At 38.3% G+C, this 18409-nt stretch overlaps 1 protein-coding gene across 1 annotated transcript; it reads left to right on the forward strand.

The window, feature by feature from the left end:
* The first annotated feature begins 539 nt into the window (after positions 1 to 539).
* LOC145058770 (uncharacterized) lies at positions 540 to 4692 on the forward strand. Its single transcript, XM_079006674.1, has 5 exons — positions 540 to 743; positions 902 to 2208; positions 3361 to 3749; positions 3828 to 3888; positions 3978 to 4692. Exons 2-5 carry the CDS (start codon positions 979 to 981, stop codon positions 4455 to 4457), a joined length of 2160 nt encoding a protein of 719 aa, XP_078862800.1. The 5' UTR covers positions 540 to 743; positions 902 to 978; the 3' UTR covers positions 4458 to 4692.
* The last annotated feature ends 13717 nt before the right edge of the window (positions 4693 to 18409 follow it).

Consider the following 18409-nt stretch of genomic DNA (forward strand, 5'->3'; position numbering starts at 1 on the left):
TGAAAAACAAAAAATCAATTTGTTTTAGATTTTTGGCCGAAGACTCGCCAGAGATGCAAAGACCGTCGGAAATCGGCTAAATCCACATCAACCGGTCAGGGTAAAATGTGGACAAAAAAACAAGTTTAATTGATAAATGTTGACAAAAAGAATTTCAATGACTAAACGTGTACAAACCAAAAAATATGTTAACCTTTAAAATCATTTTACAAAAATAATTGTTGTATTCAAATTAATTCTATCCATATCTTCAGCAAACTACGACAGAGAAATATACTTTAACCTTAAAAATATGAAATGTTATGTGTCCAAAATTTGTATGGTCGTGAAGAGAGATGCATCGAAGAGAGATTCGGATGCATCCAATTAATGGACGTCAAATCTATGTGGCCCCTGGAAAAAGGTAGATAATCAAAGACCCTTTCGTAATTAATTGGCCGACTAGGGGTGTTTTCTTAAACCCCATATCCTTTTCTACCATCCAACCCCGTCAGCCACCGCCGCAGACAACCCCAATATCAGCCGTCAAATCTTAACGTCGTTAAATCTCTAGGTCTTTGAGACACGAGAAGTCTAAAAAGCCAACTGGACTTAATTATCACCTTTGCAATCATTGTCCTAAGGCTCTCCTTCTCTCTCCACCTCACGCCACCATTCTTAATCTTCTCTCCGCCGATGACGGTTCCTCTAGTTCTCCGGCAGCCGCTTTACCAGATGAAGATCTACTTCCTCTCATCTATGAGGTGATTCTACGACCTTTATCTTGCTCCATGAATGTCTACGTGACTTCCATTCTTTATCTTGAATGGTTTTTCTAGATATCAAAACCTTTTATAACTGTTATTGTTGTTTGTATGGTGTTTTAGGTTTGAAGTTTCATACTTTGATTGTTTTCATGCAGGGAATTTGACAGTTCTTAATCAAGTGAAAGCTTTTGTTGTTATAATTTGGTGAGAAGATACTATATTTTTAAATTTGATGGAGATGAACAATCTGAGAACGGAATCTCATGTAGCCCAGAAAAGCCGGCGACATAAGTTGAGATTTCAGCAAAACTCTGACGATCCGAACCACCAACATTTATCACAAGATCCTCACTTTGAAGTTCATAGACCCAGATACGGGTCCATTTCATACGATCCGAATGTATTCCCCTCCGAAATGCTTAATTCAGTTGCTAGTAATCCACAACTTTTGATACCTCCGAACCATGCTTTTGTTTCCCATGAACAAGATTCGGGTTCTGGTTCATCTCCGGCGAATTTTCCCCACTCGGTATCGTCTAAAGTTATCGGCGATAACTCACAAAACGGTGCGAATTGGAAAAGTGTTGTCGCTTCTCAAAACCAACTTCAAGTTAGTAGTGACTGGAATGTTGTTAGTTACTCTAACGTTGCTTCCATGAGTATCGATCAAAGTAACTCCAATTCTCCGATGGTGGTTGACGGCGGAGCCACTTCCAAATCGAGTTACGGGTTTAGTCACGATTTGCAAAACATTCACTTGGGTGATCAGAAAAACTACGGCCAAGTTCCGGCGTTCAGTTCTACACCGTATTACCACAACACTCTACAAGAAATTGTTACATCAGCCACCGTAGGAACCCATGTTCATCAAGGCAAGAACTTTTTAGAGATCAATCAGCCGATTCCGTGTTGGATGAATGCTTCGGAACAATTAGGGTTTATAGCAAATAGAAGTAATGATCATAGAGAAGGAACTAATGAGAACAACTGCATCACACAGGGCTTATCTTTATCACTTTCATCAGTTCCTCAAGCTAAATCCGAGTTTCCAAACCTACATTCATCTCCCAAACCCTTAAAGAACGATCTTTTAACGAATTCGGACCCAAAACAGTTGACGGGGATCTCTTCTTTTGCTCATCGGAATGTTGGCCCGCTGGGTCCTTTCACGGGTTACGCTACTATTCTTAAGAATTCCAAGTATTTGAAGCCAGCACAAGAATTATTGAATGATAATTGTGATGTTGGGTGTCATGAGTTAGTTCAAGCATGTGACAACACTCACAAGATTCTCGAAGAAGAAATGAGTAGGGTTTCCACCGAGTCTGGTGGCTCCGGTGCTTCATCTTCCACTATTTACGGTTCCAGTGAACATATTTCTGGCCGGAGCAGCTCTCTTTCTGAATCATATCGGCCGGAGTTTCATCAAAAGAAGGCCAAATTACTATATATGCAGGAGGAGGTATTAATCCCGATTCTCTAATTAATCTTTGTTTCTTTGTGAGTTTCTTTAAATATATGAACGTTTCATCTTTGCCTAGTCAAACTCTCAAATAATCAATCACCCAAGAAAATGAAAACATTTTTTTTGGGAGAGCTTCGTATCATTATTGAACTATATACTATACTAGTGTTCAAATTAATATAGTTCGTACGTAGTTTATACTGTTAACTAGTCTCTCATAACCTAACCAGTGCTTTAAAACATGTACTTCAATGGTTTCTGTACACATCTTGTGACTATTCAAAACATGCATTTTGGGTGTTTCTTGCACCCAAATGTGGATCTTTTACAACCATATTTTTTAGTTTGCGAGTTACATTTTTTTTCTCTTATTAATTTTTATGTTATGTTTCATACGGGATCCTAGTGATAATTTGTGTTCCAAATGTGGGTCTTTTACAGCCATATTTTTTTTTTTGAAAACTTATTGTAGTAAATAGAGGTAATAAATAGTTAATGGTCGCTCAAAACTTGCAAGAAATAGTTGTACTATGTGAAAAGGGTGTGACACAACATTCCCACCGGATGTTGGTTGACAAACACTTGTACGATGAGTCCATGACTATACTTATCATCTATTTTCACTAGTGAATACTGAATACTATTATTACTCTCTCTGATTTTATAATATGGACGTAAATAGTTACCTTTTCGTTTGTTTTTTCTTGGTCATTCTTTTTTTGCCTTTTTACCTTTCGTCTCGAAAGGGAAAGAGTATAAGAGTATTGCCCTTTCGAGACGTCAATGATACTGTTAATTTCCTCTTATCAATTCAAAATGATCCGTAACATAACGGACCCACGAAAGTACTTTCATAATGGGGAAAACTTAGAATTTTTTGGGGTCAAAATCAGTAAGATTATAATATTGGAGAACTTTCTTATTAATTAATTACCATACCAAATTGATGAACATACTTTCAACTGTAGTTACCCCACTATCGTCACTTTTAATGTCCCTAATCACACCATGATTGACCTTTCACATGCAATGTTCTCCACTCCCATCCAACTTTCCATTCACGAGCCCACAAAAGAAATATATTGTCACAACTATCCTTTACTTCATGTGTTATAACGCATGGTTCTTGGTGTTTGTATTTTTCAAAAGGTATGCCGAAGGTACAAGCAATATAATCAGCAGATGCAGATGGTGATTTCATCTTTTGAAACAGTCGCTGGACTTAGTTCAGCAACTCCATACGTTTCTTTGGCTCTCAAGTCAGTATCACGCCATTTCCACTTTGTTAAGAGTGCAATTTCTGAACAACTTACACAAATGAAGAAGACCTTTGAAGATTTGTGTTCTCCAACCACTGGTACAAATGATTCATTGTCTCAGTTGAAATCCATTGATCATAACTCACAAAGACATGGGAAATCAAGTGGAGGATCAGCAATCTTTGGGAACCAACAACCCGTGTGGCGACCTCAACGGGGCCTTCCTGAACGTGCAGTCTCGGTTCTAAAAGCTTGGCTTTTCGACCATTTTCTTCACCCGTAACACACTATATCCTTCACATTAGTGCATAAGATTCTAATTTTAAAACAATGCATGGGCTAAATTTATACTTATAGGTACCCATCGGATGCGGACAAACATATGTTGGCAACTCAAACGGGACTAACAAGAAATCAGGTTAGTTACTACGTATGTCTTGATGCATTAAGACACTTATAAGAAATGTGTTTTGTTAAGACAATTAACTTTGATGGTGATTGAATCAGGTTTCAAACTGGTTTATAAATGCTCGAGTGCGCATATGGAAGCCTATGGTTGAAGAAATCCACACCCTTGAAACTAAAGGTTTGGTGGACTCCAACACAAATACAAACAATCCTCCAACTGATGATCAAGACACTAGCAGGATGGACATGAGCTCATTGACAAACAAGCAACAACCTGAGTGTTCAAGGAATTCTGGATCCTTAATCATGATAAATGGTCAAAACGAACCAAATGGGCAACTATGGGAGCATGAGAAAAGATCAAGGCCAGAGTTTCAGATTCCTCAAACCACAATGGACCGATCTTTTACAAGCATCATGCCCTACCCACGAACCACATTTGAAGCTGGTGGAGTTGGGCCTGTTTCTCTTACTTTGGGACTCAGGCAGAATGCTGAACATGTGCAACAGTTGCAGCAACATGAACATCAGCTCAGGCAGCGGTTTGGAGGTCAGTTGATTCATGATTTTGTGGGGTAGTTTTGTAATTTAAGTACGATAAAATAATACAGTAGCATCAAGAAAATCCATTGGGGGATAAGTTGGGAAAATGTATTTTTCAGGAATTTAATTAGAATTACGGTGGTAGTAGCTAGTAGATCGGCATATTGGTTTCCAGGGTTTATGTGAATTAATTTCAAAAACCCTAATCTTGGATTTTGTAAGTTTCTATATTTGGAAAAACTTTCCTTTATAGTAAATTATGTTTAAAGTAGCAGCATATATATGTTACCAATACAAGTTGGAGTGTTGGTGATCAAAGCTTAATTACATCATTGCCATCATCACCACCCCCCATCATCGCCAAATTTGATGTTTTAGCCTTGTCAAGGATTGCAATGGTCATTCATGGTGGTGTGCTTGTTGCTGTCATCACCACCGTCATTGTTACAGCCCTTATATGGATGTCATTACGCTTGAACATTCTGTGGACACCACGACTGCACTTGCGGTTTAGGGTTTATGGTTTGCCAAACTAAGAAATGTGAACAACACCAAACAAACAAATAGTCGCCTTCCCAAATCTTTAAATTGAAACACCAAGAAACGAAATACTAAAAAGTAAACGAATCTTAGAGTGTTTGCGTATGAACAAATAAATCAACTCCATGAAAAACACGCATGTAAACTAAGGACATCCACAATCCATTGAATTCTACGAAGTTCAATGGATTGCCAGATCACTGTCACATCAACATTTCACTTTTTATTCAAATATATTCTTTAACACACACACTCTATTAAACTCTACAAAGTTTAATTGATTTCTATATTTTGGTTGAAATTTAATTAAAAAAGAAAAGATTAAATCCATTGAACTACTCAATGATCATTCAACTTTCATCCATATCATCACTCACACTCCATTAAACTTCTATTCAATCCTAACCATCATCTATTCAACTCTTATTAAACCCCCATTGGGGATGCTCTAAGGAACAATATAAACAAAATAAGACAATAAATATAAAACTAATTAGGTTAAACATAGCTAAATGTCTGAACATAGGGCCCATACTAAAAAAAAAAGAAAAAAACTCAATAAATTGATTAGGCTAACATCCCATTTCAAACCCAGTATGCTTTACGAAGTCGACAACATTTACATGGTTGGTGAGCAATGTAACATCTGGATCCTCGATGTATGAAACTTTAAGTAAAATATGTATTTTGAGAGGGTTATGATGTGAGGGAAGCACCGTCACATCGTGACATGATCACGTTATGCGGGAAAGGTCATTTAAGTGTCATGACGTGACACTATATAGGTCATGACGTGACACCTGATTAAAAGCAAAACCTTAAATCCGGACTTGGACCCTATTTAAAGGAAGTGAGGGGCTAAGGTTTCCTTCATCCTTCGCCTCCCTCACCTCCAAACCTATAGAAGAAAACCCTAATCCCTCTCCTCCATTTTGAGCTCATTTTGGTGCTTATGATTTCTTTTGAAGAAAGAAGGAGGCCTTGGAAGTGTTGTTAGCGTCTTGGCTCGCTTGTAGCTTTCATTTTGAGCATCTTTGGACATTTGTGAGTGTCCAAGATCTACACTTTCTTATGTTAGGTTGTTAGATCTAAGGTTTTGTCCCATTTTCTTCAATAATGATTCCATAAAGTTAGCAACTTTATATTGATCCTTGAGGTCCTTTTGTATATCATGTGGCATCACCATTTTCAAGGCCATAAAAAACCGGATTTGTTTATGCTTATTTAAAAATAAGAGTATCTTTTTTGAAGAATAAGGTTGAAGAATTTGTTCCAAAAAATATGATAAAGATTTTATCAAAACATTTCCAAAGAAATGTATTTCATTATATTAAAACCTCGGGATATCATTGTAATTATAGATCAAAAGCATAAACTGAAACAACATAGTCTTTACAACATTTATTTATATCTACTGACCTATAATCTATAAACTCTCATCGGATTATCACATATATGCTCTTGTGCCACTACCTGTAATACAAGAAACTGAGTAGGTCATGCTTGGGAGCCTGGTGAGCACATAGGGTTTTCAACTCACAATAATTAAGTTTATTAGTTTCATCACATCAATTAACCCGATTACCCATTCTCGTTATCCTTACTTTCTGTCCCTAAAACATCTAATTCAAGGGACCCAACCTAAGGATTTCACTGCAATTGGCACTACTACTAAGGGGATTCCTCAACGATATATGTCAGTAAGGCAACCATAAGGGGGGGGGGGGGGTGGAGTACACCGGTTAACACATCGATCACAAACACCTATAGGTTGTGAGCCTGCTAGCGTTCAACTAGACTGTCTAGAATAGTCTGTGGTCGTCATCTATACTCTTCTAGATGACTGGATCATCATAAACATCGAGACCTCTCATCATTTATCACACATCAACCATTTCATCTACTCATGTTCTACCCAACATATTCGTAGATATAAAATACATATATTGTTTAAATCATTTAAAACATGTATAAATCGTTCATCCCACATAGATATCAGAAACACAAATAATATACACATATTCCACATAATTTATATTAAATACTTCATATCTATGTGTAAGATGAAAGTAAATATGCACTCACTTGTTAAAGTTATGATTCCCAACTCGGGCAGCGTTTCGCTTCTAATAATTTATTTTCCTTCGACGAAACCTAGTATTATTACCACTAGATTTAAGTCTAATATTTATCGCGACTATTTACGATGCGTTATTATTTTATAAGTGTTAAACAATACTTTTTAACCACTATATATAGAGAGGGGTCAGACATGAACCACCAGAGGGCATGACCATTTTGGCATTATAGCACTTCTGACATCCAACAACCCTATCCGGCCTTTCAACCCAGATTCTTTGTACCGCGAGTAGTTAAAAGATATTATAATAACACTTTATATTTTATAATACTTAACACATATATTGTTTATAGGTTCATAATAACGACTTATGACTATAAATATAAGTTATACTGAAAACAGCATAATGTAGCTTAACTTACCACGTTTTTAACGAAAACCAGGAAATTATCCAGGCAGAACTCCGACTCTAAAAACTTCTTTCGTTGGCTTTTTGACGACTTGGAGTTTCTCTATCGCACCCTAAAACTAGGAGAAATTGAACAAGAAAGAAAGAAGGATTCTAGAGAGTTTAGAGGAATGGTGTAAGAAAATATGAAAATTTCATCCTTGATTTATAAGGGTTTGATCATAGAGTAGGCCCTAAGTTTCGTCCGTATCTTCCGCGTACAAGCACCGTTTTCTATGTTCTTTATATCCACGCGTTGGTATTTATGAACATTACAACTTTCATTTAGACCCCGTCGGTTAATTCTCATTTTATCTCAGATTCACACATCTTTATCGAATTTATCGCACTCGAAGAGTAAGGACTAAGTTTTATCTATATCTTTTGATGGGTTTGAGCCAAAAGAACATCCTATGTGCTCATGCAAACCCTAGTGCTTGGATCTAGGTTTCTCTAATTGTACATGCATTCATCCAAGACTTTCAAACCCTAGATCTAATGAGAAGAATTCAAAATTAAGGAAACAAATTATATCTAGATCATTACCTCTTGTTGCTTACTTGAATCTTCTTGTCTTTGAAGCTTAGAGTCACAAGTGTCACTCCTCTAATGGCTTACAAACACCAATAGCAAAAGAATGATCTTGGAAAGAGGTTGGAGGCTTCTTGAATTCGGCTCTATCACTCTTAGGGTTAGGGTTAGGGTAACCGATTTCTGTAGCCTAGGGGTCCTATTTATACTAGAGCTGTTAAGATTTCAGTTAAAAAACCCTAATGGACAGCTTAAGCCTTAAGCTATCCAAGGAAGCTTCTGGAATAGGGCCTTAGTGCCGAAATTAGGGATGGACACATCCTAATTTCGTCCATGTCTAGTCCAAGAGGCTCCTCAGTCCAATACTCAACTATCACACATTTAACAGTTTAAGTCCCTGATATTAAAATAATGTCTTTTAGCCACATAATTAATTTCTTAATTAATTCTTGTCTAATATTAATTTAATTATATGATTTCTCCATTAATATATTATTCATATACAATATTAATAAATCATAATAACCTCTTTCTTAATAAATCATCCTATCATGTTGCTTCGGTGAAGGAAACCCGAAAGGACCATGCACAATCGGGTCAAGTACTTACCAAATATAGTTACGGGCTTAGACACTAATCCAGCATCTTTAACATACGAACTCTATTCTTGACATTCTTTATATTTACGTGTTGGTATTCATGAGTACTACGACTTTCATTTAGACTCCATCGGCTAATTTTCATTCTATCTTAGATTTACAAATCTGTATCGAATTCGTCGCGCTCGAAGAGTAGGGACTAAGTTTCATCCATATATTTCGCATACGAGCTTCGTTTCCGACTGTCTTTTTATCGTTGAACTCCTATTAATAATATCTTCATTTCTCGTTTAGATTATTTTACCTAAAAATCGACCGATCTAAAATTTGATTTCCGAGCTGTACACTGTTACGCTAAATCTTAGAAAAATCATAACTTCCTCAAATGAAGTCAGATTTTGACATTCTCTATATGCACACTCTTAGTTTAACGGATACTATGACTTTTGTTTAGATTACTAAGGCTAAAAAGTAATTTCTCAAAAATTTACTTTTTACGATACGCAGAGTTGTGCCGGTTTATCCGTAAAACTTCAACGAGTCATAACTTCTTTATTATAAGTCGGATTTCAACATTCTTTATATGTATGAAATCCTTGTGAATTATGATATACCTTTTCTTAATATTATTTATCTTAAGTAATCTTCTATCAAAAAGTCATTTTAACGCTTATTGTCTCTAAATTGAATAGTCCGAATCTGCGGGCGTTACACATATCATATGGTTCAGATTTGCAAATTGATTGTGTATTGGACCCACATATGTGATCTTTGGTAAAAAGTATCGACCTTTAGGTGTTATTGGATGCTAGGAGGCTTTCTAGAAAGATTGGATCAATGGCTTAATGGATTGAGAGTTGAATCCAATAAGTTGAGAAAATCAGTTTCACGACGTGACACCCTTGTTGTCACAGCATGACAATTGGGTCTTTTCCTGATTAATTTGTATTGATTCTGTCACGACGTGATGACGTGCACATCATGACGTGACGATGATTTGGATCAAGACTGATTTGAGTTGAGACTGAGTTAAATCGTAACTGAGTTGGAACTGGGTTGAGTTAGTTTCCCACGACGTGAACAGGAGCTGGTCACGACGTGAGGGTCAACTAATGGAAGTGTTGATCATTGACTTTGACCTTGACCACTGACTTGTTGACCCGGTTTGACTTTTGGACAAAATGGTTAGTTTTAGAGAGGTTAGACTAAGGTGGGACCTTGTTTGATTTAACAGGTGTGTCGTACCACCATTTGTATGGTAGTGAGCTATGTTTCTAGCTGACTTCGTAAGACAGGCGAGTCTTTTGTAAGATGTAAGTTGTCTTTGTGACTCTTGCATTTATATGTTGGGCTGGGCCCATTTGTATTATGGGTCGAGCCCGTTGTGCTGGGCTCATTTGCATGTTAGGATGGGCCCATTCATATGTTGGGTTGGGCCCATTTGTATGATATGTGGTATTTTGAGGAACTCCCTAAGCTTTGTGCTTACGATTTTGTGGTTTAACATTTTCAGGTACTTCTAGTTCAAAAGGAAAGGGCTCGGCTTGACTTCATAACATTTCCCGTATGATTTTCGACATTGATGACTGCTGGTTTTACTTTGATAAGTGATATACATTTATATCATGTTTGGTTTTGGAACAACTGGTGTATGAATTTCATGGCTTAAAAATAAAACTTTTTACGAGTATTTGTGGGATGTTAGAAGCAATACTTTGTTGATTTTGCAGGGGCAGAACAAGTCCTTTTTTACCAAACAGGGAACAGGGCACAGGAAAGCCAATTGAAACAGGGGACAAAAACTGCTATATGATAACAAGGGTAAAACTGGAAATAAAATTTTCTAGTCCTGTAAAGTGAGCACAGAGTACAAAGAAGAAAAGATAATACTTGAGGCAATGTGTTACTTCTTTATTCACTGAACAGAGAAAACAAAAGTCTGGGATACAGCTCAACGTTCACATGCCTCCCAATTTAAACTAAGAACTTAGCAGAAAAATAGGAACTACCTGGCTACATGCTAAAGACCAGGGAATCATCTTCACACGTGGTCTTTGATTTATTCAATGGGAAAAAACTACTTAATACTAATAAAAATTGTGCAGAGAAAAAAAACAAACTCTGAATTATTTCAACATTTTCCCTCCTAATTCAGAGTTCTCAACTTTCTTCATACCAATCAACTTGCACATTTCCTCATGCTTCACTCTAGCCAGGGCTTTTGTAAGTAGGTCTGCCTTCTGTTCCTTTCCATCTACGTGTGCAACTGTGATTTCACCATTCTCCACACACTCCCTGATAAAGTGAAATCTTACGTCTATGTGCTTTCTTCTTCCATGAAAAACTGGATTTTTCATGAGTTCAAGTGCTGACTTGTTATCCACTTACATTGTCATTGGTGGGATGTTTTGACCTGTTATTGATGACAAGAGCCTTCGTAGCCAAATGCCTTGACATGCAGTCATAGTGGCTGCCATAAATTCAGCCTCACGGGAGGATAGAGCTACACACTTTGTTTTTGTGAAGACCAAGAAACCAGATTTCCATTGACATAAAACACCATCCCTCCTACACTTCTTCTATTATCTAAATCCTTTGCATGATCACTATCCAAATACCCTGCAACATTTATCTTCTTTTCTCCTCTTGTGTAGACCAAACCATGGTCTAAAGTGCCCTTTATGTACCTGAGGATCCCTTTCACAGCTTGAAGATGAGCCATGGTAGGTCTCTCCATGAAGCGGCTTACTACTCCCACTGCAAATACCAAGTCTGGACGGGTATGAGTCAGGTACCAAAGTCCACCCACTATACTCCTGTACTCAGTGGGGTTGAACAGCTCTCCACCTCCTTCTTTAGTCAACTGGGTCTTGTGTTCCATGGGGCTTTTGGTGGGATTACACTCCAGCATATGGGTCTTTTCTAGGAGGTTTCTAGCATATGCTTCTTGCTTCAATGAAATAGAGTTATTTTGTTGATTTACCTCAATTCCCAGGTAGTAAGTAAGGAGACCTAGATCACTCATCTCGTATTTTGCATTCATCTCCATCTTGAATTCTTTCACGTCAGCAGTAGAGCTTCCAGTCATCAACATAGACTCCAATAATTAAAGTGTTTCCATTTTTCAACCTGGTATATACAGAGTATTCTTGGGGGCACCTTTTGAATCCAAGACTTTTCAAGTAAACATCCAAACACGAGTTCCATGCCCTAGGCGCCTGCTTTAGGCGATAGAGTGCTTTTGACAGCTTATAAACCTTATTTTCTTCACCTTTTTTCTCAAACCCTTCTAGCTGTGTAACATATACTTCTTCTTCTAACCTTCCGTTTAGGAAAGCTGACTTCACGTCAAGGTGATGAACACCCCAGCCATTTGAGCCAACAAGAGCAAGAATAACATGAACAGTTTCAATTCTAGCAATAGGGGCAAATACCTCATCATAGTCGATTCCATATTTCTGCACATAGCCTTTTGCCACGACCCTAGCTTTGTGCTTCAGTATCCTTCCAGTCGGGTCACGCTTTATTTTGAAGACCCACTTCAAACCAATTGGCTTCCGATTCTTGGGAGATCGACTAAAGACCACGTTTTATTTCTTTCAATCGAGGCTATTTCAGCCTCCATCGCCTGTACCCACTCCTTCTTGCGGCTGGCCTCAGTGTAGGTTGAAGGTTCGTCATCGCAACTCACTATCATGAGTTCTTCCGGTGGTAATTCAATTTCTTCCATGTTTTCATATAGGTCAGTGAGCAATCGGTAACGTTTGGGGGCTCCACCACCTGTGGAGCTTGACGTGCTGCTTGGAGTCATTACCGGAGCTTGAAGATTTGGAGTAATTGATGGACTGGGTGAACCCGGTGATGTATTAGCGGATGCATTAAGTGGACTTGAATAGACTGGTGAGGTATTGGGTTGAGGGGTCTCGGTCCAAGTATTATTAATATGCGATGATCCAGTTTCTTGCTCGGGTATATTTGAACCACTTCCATAACCAGGGATATCCGACACCCATTCAAGATCTTCACTATTTTCCTCGTCACTGAAGTCAAAGCCTTCAACAGTGAACACCATCCCTGGTGACGACTTGATCTTGGACGTGCTCTCCCATACCCATCTCCGATTTTCTTCAAAGACTACATCCCTACTTACATACATAGAGCTTGAATTAGGGTCTAGAAGTCTGTGAGCCTTCGTTCCTTTTTCTGTTCCAAGATACACCAGTTTCTTGCTTCGATCGTCCAATTTCCTAAGATGCCCCTTTGCTACTTTCATGTGAGCAACACAACCAAAGTTTCTCAGGTGTCCAACATGAGGCTTTCTTCCCGTCCATAATTCATACGGTGTGGTTTCCTTGAGGGCTTTCGTGCTTAATCGATTCAATACATAGACTGCGTGAGTCACAGCCTCGCCCCATAAGACATCGGGAACCCCCATCGACTTCAGACAGCTCCTTGTCATCTCCAGCACCGTCCGATTCCACCTCTCCACGACCCCATTTTGATGTGGAGAGTAGGGTGCGGTGTAGTGACGCTTCAATCCGGTTTCTTCATAGTACTCATCAAATTTCTTCGACAAGAACTCCCCTCCACGATCTGTTCTGAGTACTTTTAGCTTCTCACCGGTTTCATTCTCAACCTTGCTCCTGAAGTTCTTGAAGGTATGATAGGCTTCATCTTTAGTTTTCATTAGATATACCCACATGACCCTGGTATAATCGTCAACTAAGAGCATGAAATATTTGTTGCCTGCAGGTGTTGGAGGTGAGACTGGTCCACACAGATCGCCATGGACCAGTTCCAATTTCTTTGTGGCCCTGAAACTTGTGCTTGCTGGGAATGGAGTTCGAGCTTGCTTCCCTTTCAAACACCCTTCACATGGTTCTAATGGTACCACCACCTTGGGAATTCCTTCAATCAGGCCCTTATCAGCCATAGTCTTTAAAGAGGTGAAATTCACATGGCTTACCCTTGTATGCCACAGCCATGCTGGATCACTTAGATTGGCCATTAAACATCTTGGTGCAATCTCTTCTAGATGAATTTTGTAGAGCCGGTTTGGAGATTTCTTCACTTTCATTAGTAGTCTTCCTGTATCATCATGCACCCACAAGAAAGGCTCCTTAATTCTGATCTCATCACCTCCTTCAGAGAGCTGTCTAAGGCTAATTATATTGCTGCAGAGATCAGGTATGTAGTACATGTCCTTCAATCTTCTTTCTTCCCCATTCTTGCACTGGAGTAGAATCGAACCTTTCCCTTCAATTTTTACTTTGGTTTCATTCCCCAATTTCACAACCCCATGGATTTTTCTATCCAAGTTTTGAAACTTGTTTTTGTCCCCAGTCATGTGGTTGCTGGCCCCAGTGTCAAGGTACCACACCTTGGACTGATTCAAGGCTGCTCTATTTGGCTTCACCTCAGGTTTCACTTTTTCTTCATTTAGAAGTACTTCCCCTATCTCTTCAAAGGCTGATAACAGCAAAGCTGGTTCATTATCATCATGGACCAGATTTGCCTCTAGATTTCTTTCTTTCTTTGGGTTCTTACACTCTGCTGCATAATGCCCAAAATCCTGGCAATTATAGCACTGCACACTACTTTTATCTTGGCTGCTAGAAGTACCTTGGCCTCCCTGATTATGGTGACAACCTCTGCCACGGCCACCGCGACCTCTTCCTCTGCCTCTTCCTCTGCCACGTGAACCATTAAAGCCACCCCGGTTTGTCTTTTCCTTTGAGTCACTATCACTTTTCTTCTTGTTCTTCTCTGACCATTGTTGATAAGTCATGATGAGCTTTCTATCTTCTGGCTCAGCATGACATTTCATCCGTTCTTCATAGGCTTTAAGCCTTCCTATTACTTCTTCAACGGACATGGAGTTTATATCTCCAAATTGCTTAATTGTTGAAGCAATTTGGAGAAACTTGGACGGTACTGCCCTCAACAGTTTCTTCACAATGTAGGCCTCCTCTATAGTGTCCCCAAGGGTGCGCATGGTGCTCATAATGTTGCATACTTTTGCAGCAAAGTCATCTATGCCTTCTGCCTCCTTCATTGTCATGGTCTCAAACTCTGTCTTCAATGTTTGTATTTTGGCTGTCTTCACCCTATCTGCTCCCATAAACATGGTTTTCAAGGCATCCCATGTCTCTTTGGCTGTCTTCTTCTCTGCCAAAGAGAGTAACAAATCTTCAGGAATACCTTGATAGATGGCTGCCAGAGCCATCTTATCTTTCTTAACTTCCACCACTGTGTTCTGAGTCCTGGGCTCCACTGCTTCCCAAACTCCTTGAGCTTGCATGAAGACTTTCATTTTTATATCCCATGCACCATAATTACTTCTGGAAAGCATTGGGTAATGAAGAGTGATCTGACCTTCCTTTTCACCATTTCCATTATTTCCAGACATCTCTTCTCGTGACTGGTATTTGGGCATACACCTGGAAGCTCTGATACCAAATGTTGATTTTGCAGGGGCAGAACAAGTCCTTTTTTACCAAATAGGGAACAGGGCATAGGAAAGCCAATTGAAACAGGGGACAAAAACTGCTATATGATAACAAGGGTAAAACTGGAAATCAGCTTTTCTAGTTCTGTAAAGTGAGCACAGAGTACAAAGTAGAAAAGATAATACTTGAGGCAATGTGATACTTCTTTATTCACTAAACAGAGAAAACAAAAGTCTGGGATACAGCTCAACGTTCACATGCCTTCCAATTTAAACTAAGAACTTAACAGAAAAATAGGAACTACCTGGCTACATGCTAAAGACCAGGGAATCATCTTCACACGTGGTCTTTGATTTATTCACTGGGAAAAAAACTACTTAATACTAATAAAAATTGTGTAGAAAAAAAACAAACTCTGAATTATTTCAACATACTTGGGGGGGGGGGGGGGGAGACATGTATACTTCCTCATGAAGATCAAAATTCAAAACTACATTCTTGACATCCATCTGATAAATTATCCATTGTCGAACAGAAGAAACAATACTTAAAGTGCGAACGATCGTCATTTTTGCAACTGGAGCAAAAACTCTCCTCATAATCCATTCCATACTTTTGCGAATATCCTTTTGCAACAAGTCAGACTCTATAACGTCAATGAACCATCAAACTTGGTTTTAATCTTGTATACCAAACAACAACCAATCTTGTGCTTTCCATGAAGGAGCAGAACCAAATCCCACGTATGAATATGATAATGAACCGTACGTTTCTCCTTCATAAAGTTATTTGAAAGGGGATCAGAGCCAACCTCTTTCTAAGACTCTGGATAAGAGATATGATGTTCACATTATTAGAAAACAACCCTTTAATAACACACATTGCGTGTCATAAAAGGTGTAACGCCCTATCCCGAATCGTTTCCTATTTCGGAGTGGTGACCAAAGATCGGGTAATATCAGGCTTAGGACCTTTGAGGAAATGAGATCTGGACCCATTTAGATGTGGGTGATGTAATTAGATGATCCGAGTTTGGAACATGGTAGTTAAGAAGATAGTTATTTGTAGATTGTATGTTAGTTGTCTTTGTGTTGCTTTTATGGAAGACCAGGAGGTGGCTCCTGGCACTTGCATGTGAGACCCAGGGTGATTGACCCCTGGCCTGACAAGGACATACCACAGTACAACTCATGACATAATGGCAATACTATGGTTAGCACACAACACCTTCAACTGCATGTATTATGTGTATGATATGTTTGATATGTATGGTATGTGGTATTTTTTGTATAAGGTGTCTAAGTCCATAACTATATTTGGTATGTACTTGAGCCGATTTAGCATGGTTCATTTGGGTTGCATTTCATTCAGAACAGTTTGTAAGGATGGAATTTTGAGAAGAGGATATTTATGATTTATTAATATATTATAAGATCTAATATATTAATATGAAATCATATCATTAGCATTGGTCAAGAATTAATTTGGAATTAATTTAGTGACCAAAAGAAGACTAATTAAATATAGATTCTTATAGAGTAGGACAAAGGTTATTTAGGATGGGCTAAACCATTATGAAAATCCATGGATAGTCCATGGAAGTTTTTACCCATGGATCCTAAGTAATATGAAAGGTCATGAGCATTAAGGTTTACATGGATGTAACCCTAATCATGCCACACTATATAAGAACTCCCCTAGCTACTAAAATTGGCACTAGTGTGTGTGTGTGTGTGAAGAGCATAACCGATTTTGTGTGCAAAGATACTCTCTCTCAAGTTTTCCAAATGTTAGTGGTGATTTGTGGTTCCATTTGAGGCATTCACATTATTGGTGCTAGGCTCTTAAAGCTCCAAGTAACAAGCTACAAGAAAGGTATGTTATCTAACTAGTTTTATTATACAAGTATCAAAGTTTTGTATGCTAGTTAGGGTAATGCTTTGGAAAAAAATTGCATGTATAATTAGAGAAAACATAGATCAAAAGCATTTAGGGTTGTATGTGCACCTTAAGGTTGTTAGAGTGCTCAAAACCCGTCAGTGGTATTAGATACTAGGATTGTTTTCCATTATACTTGATGCTACTTGTTCTCAATGCTTGAAAAAATCGATTTTATGCTTTCTGGACAGTGGACTCGCCGAGTCCACTGACAGACTCGCCGAGTCACCCCTTTAAACTGACCAACTCACCAAGTTAGTTCATGCACTCGACGAGTTGGTGCTCCAAAATGTAGATTTTCGAGTTTTAAAGCTGGAAGTGGACTAAAATCATTACCCTAAACTGTTTTTGAACAAATAAACTTGTTTTTGATGTGGTAATAATTATGCTTATCCAATTTCAAAGATAATTGTCAAAGTTTCATGCTTTGTATTAGTTTATATCATTAGGCTAATTTCTTGAAATTTGTTTGATATGAATTATCTTGATCATATGAGTTTAATTGAATCATGTATGAATTATTTGATTATTGTGTTAATTAAAATAATGATCTAAATGATTTTAGTGGACTCCATAATTTGTCCTCAAGTTATGGAATTCCAAAAGTCTTTTCTTTAAAAGAGTCAATAAACTCATATGTTATAGAAAAATGAAGAGTCTCATTTTCAAAAGCCATTAAACTCATATGTTATGGAGATGAAAAGTTTTGAAGAGTTTTAAAACTTGCCCTCAAGTTTTGGAATTTGTAAAGTCACACACATTAATACTTTAATTTCAAACCCTAGAATTTTAAAAGTTTAAAATTCAACCATTATTCTATTATAATATTATAAGTTTAATAATATATATATGTATAAGAACAAGTCAGTCTTACCGTTAGTGTAACGACCGAAAAATACAACCAATTTTAAATTTTTCAAAAACAACTCAATTCCATTAAATCTTTACAAAAAGGTTTTCAATACAAAGCATTTAACGTATTCCCAGAATCACATTACTACAAAATCATGAGGAGCGGTACGATCACGCCTTCGCCTTGCCACAGTCTCCTGAAGAACCTGAAAATCATAAAACCACAACTGTAAGCCCGAAAGCTTAGTGAGATATCCCCAAAATACCAGCAACATATACCATACACGCATAACATGCCATAACATATCCGATCACAGAACAACCATGCACTTCGGGTCTACTGTGTGACTGGTCCGCCGCACCGGCCTACAGTCCACCTGGTCCACCCTCTGAGTCTAGCCATAAACCTCGAGTCTACAGTGTGATTGGTCCGCCCGCACCGGGCCTTCAATCCACCTGGTCCACTCTCCAAATCTAACCACATACATCGAGTCTGCAGTGTGATTGGTCCGCCCGCGCCGGGCCTTCAATCCACCTGGTCCACTCTCTGA

Source organism: Lactuca serriola, chromosome 6 (genome assembly GCF_051521515.1).
Source record: "Lactuca serriola cultivar US96UC23 chromosome 6, Lser_US96UC23_V15, whole genome shotgun sequence".
NCBI lineage: Eukaryota > Viridiplantae > Streptophyta > Magnoliopsida > Asterales > Asteraceae > Lactuca > Lactuca serriola.